Below are 2,492 nucleotides of genomic sequence, written 5' to 3' on the forward strand. Positions count from 1 at the left end.
CCTGTAACTATGGATACGCTTTGACATTTCCTTATCACATTCCGTCTTGTGATTCCGTGCGTAAAGATCCACGCCCGGGACGGTAGCGGCGCGGTGGGTTTGGGAAAACGGATGGGGGGGGGGGGGGTCGGGCAAATCAAACAGCAGCAGGAGAAGTGTTTATTCGGGGAGCCATACATGGATCAGGGCGCACGGAGTTCCCTGTCCGCGCCATTCCATTCATGGTGAGCTGGTGTCAATGGAACCGCGCGCTGCCAAATATGGAGAGGTTTTTACGCAGCGCGGACCGGAGCCTCCCCACAGACCCGGAGGAGGTATAAAAGTGAGGCCGGGGCGCAGTGGAGGGACACCCCGGTTTGGTGCTCTGAGGACCGGCCTGCTCTGAACTTCACTGGTGAGTACAGTCACAGACAAGACGCACGGGACTTTCACTGCAGTAGAGTAACTTAATTTAACCCAGTGGACCGGAATAACGGGTGGTCCGCTCACGTGGACGAGCTCAGATGTTTACGAGTGCGCGTTCACGTGGATTGGACTAACAGTAATAGTAGGATTACACTGAAGCTCATAACTGCTGTATAAATGTGATGTGGTGCACAGGGCCACGCGGGGGCCCACAGTGGTGTTAGTGCAGTATAAATAGGAGATGAATGGGATGTGCTCGGCTGCTGTGCGTAAACACGCGCCGTGCCAAGTCTGTTTTAGAACAACAGGGCGGGGGTCAGCCCCAAGAAAACAAGTTAAACTTTCATTTGTGGAACCTTTGCGCGTCACAGAAAAACAAGTGTGACTGCAGAAGAATTAAAGGATATAAAGTTTTGGAGGAGAGTGTGCGGTCGTATCGGTTTGTTACTAAAACTTGAAATGCCGCGTGGTTTGTCCACAGACCCTCACCATGTGTGACGATGAAGAGACCACCGCGCTCGTGTGCGATAACGGCTCGGGGCTGGTGAAGGCGGGCTTCGCGGGAGATGACGCTCCTCGCGCCGTGTTCCCCTCCATCGTGGGCCGGCCCCGTCACCAGGTAAACCGCGCGTGCACATCAGTTAAGTGTGTGTGGTGGAGTAGCGCTCACGCGCACCGTGCGTCCGCAGGGTGTGATGGTGGGCATGGGCCAGAAGGACTCGTACGTGGGAGACGAGGCCCAGAGCAAGAGGGGCATCCTGACCCTCAAGTACCCCATCGAGCACGGCATCATCACCAACTGGGACGACATGGAGAAGATCTGGCACCACAGCTTCTACAACGAGCTGCGCGTGGCCCCCGAGGAGCACCCCACCCTCCTCACAGAGGCGCCCCTCAACCCCAAGGCCAACAGGGAGAAGATGACGCAGATCATGTTCGAGACGTTCAACGTGCCCGCCATGTACGTGGCCATCCAGGCCGTGCTGTCGCTGTACGCCTCCGGACGTACCACAGGTGAGTGCCCGCGCACACGCACGTGTCTTTACGCACGTAAGTTGCGGCTAAACTCTGTGACATCTGCAGGTATCGTGCTGGACTCCGGTGACGGTGTGACGCACAACGTGCCCATCTACGAGGGCTACGCTCTGCCGCACGCGATCATGCGCTTGGACTTGGCCGGACGTGACCTGACCGATTATCTGATGAAGATCCTAACAGAGAGGGGCTACTCCTTCGTCACGACAGGTGCGCCCTGCCTCATCTAATATAAAATAATATTACTGTATAATAATCAAAACATTATATATTATTTGACACGTGCTCTTCACTGACCCCGTGTGACCCCGTGTGACCCTACAGCTGAGCGCGAGATCGTGCGTGACATCAAAGAGAAGCTGTGTTACGTGGCTCTGGACTTTGAGAACGAGATGGCCACGGCCGCCTCCTCTTCCTCTCTGGAGAAGAGCTACGAGCTGCCCGACGGACAGGTCATCACCATCGGCAACGAGAGGTTCCGCTGCCCCGAGACCGTCTTCCAGCCGTCTTTCATTGGTGCGTCATGCGTAATTACGCACACAATATTTACACTGGCTCCAGTGTAGAGATTTATTCACTCCCAAAATACCACAAATCAAAGTCACTATCAATTCACTTAACAACAACAACAACATAAAAGAGGAGGAAAACACGATATAAGATGTAAGATTTGGACTTGTGTCTGGCATTTCCGTATCATTGGGACTTCAAGTCCAGTCTAGGCCTGAACCAGGACTAAACCAGGACTAAACTAAGACCAAGCCAAGACTACATCATGGACTAAACCTTGACTAGAATCAGGACTAAACTAGGACATGAACTAAACCAAACCTATATCAGGACTAAACTAGGACTAAACCAACACTACACTAGGACTACAAATCAAGTCTACATCAGGACTAAATTGGAACTAAACCAGAACTAAACCAGGACTACATCAGGGTCTGGAAAGTAGAATGAGACAGAAAACTCAATTTGGTCAACAGTGTTATGCTATGAAACCATCTTTGTGTACATTTTGGATAAACCACCTGTCAACATGCACCTGTCGC

The 2,492-nt window shown here is 52.6% G+C and overlaps 1 protein-coding gene across 1 annotated transcript in view; it reads left to right on the top strand.

Moving 5' to 3' along the window:
- Positions 1 to 332: 332 nt before the first annotated feature.
- Positions 333 to 2,492, top strand: part of LOC110156395 (actin, alpha cardiac muscle 1) — a 4,244-nt gene continuing 2,084 nt past the window's right edge. Inside the window, exons 1-5 of the mRNA XM_020920597.2 lie at positions 333 to 394; positions 887 to 1,024; positions 1,095 to 1,419; positions 1,489 to 1,650; positions 1,765 to 1,956. Coding sequence (XP_020776256.1) covers positions 896 to 1,024; positions 1,095 to 1,419; positions 1,489 to 1,650; positions 1,765 to 1,956 — 808 coding nt within the window. The 5' untranslated portion in view covers positions 333 to 394; positions 887 to 895. The remainder of the gene's footprint in view (positions 395 to 886; positions 1,025 to 1,094; positions 1,420 to 1,488; positions 1,651 to 1,764; positions 1,957 to 2,492) is intronic.

The sequence above is a fragment of the Boleophthalmus pectinirostris genome, unplaced genomic scaffold (assembly GCF_026225935.1).
Source record: "Boleophthalmus pectinirostris isolate CB_2022bp ecotype Guang Dong unplaced genomic scaffold, ASM2622593v1 HiC_scaffold_10, whole genome shotgun sequence".
NCBI lineage: Eukaryota > Metazoa > Chordata > Actinopteri > Gobiiformes > Gobiidae > Boleophthalmus > Boleophthalmus pectinirostris.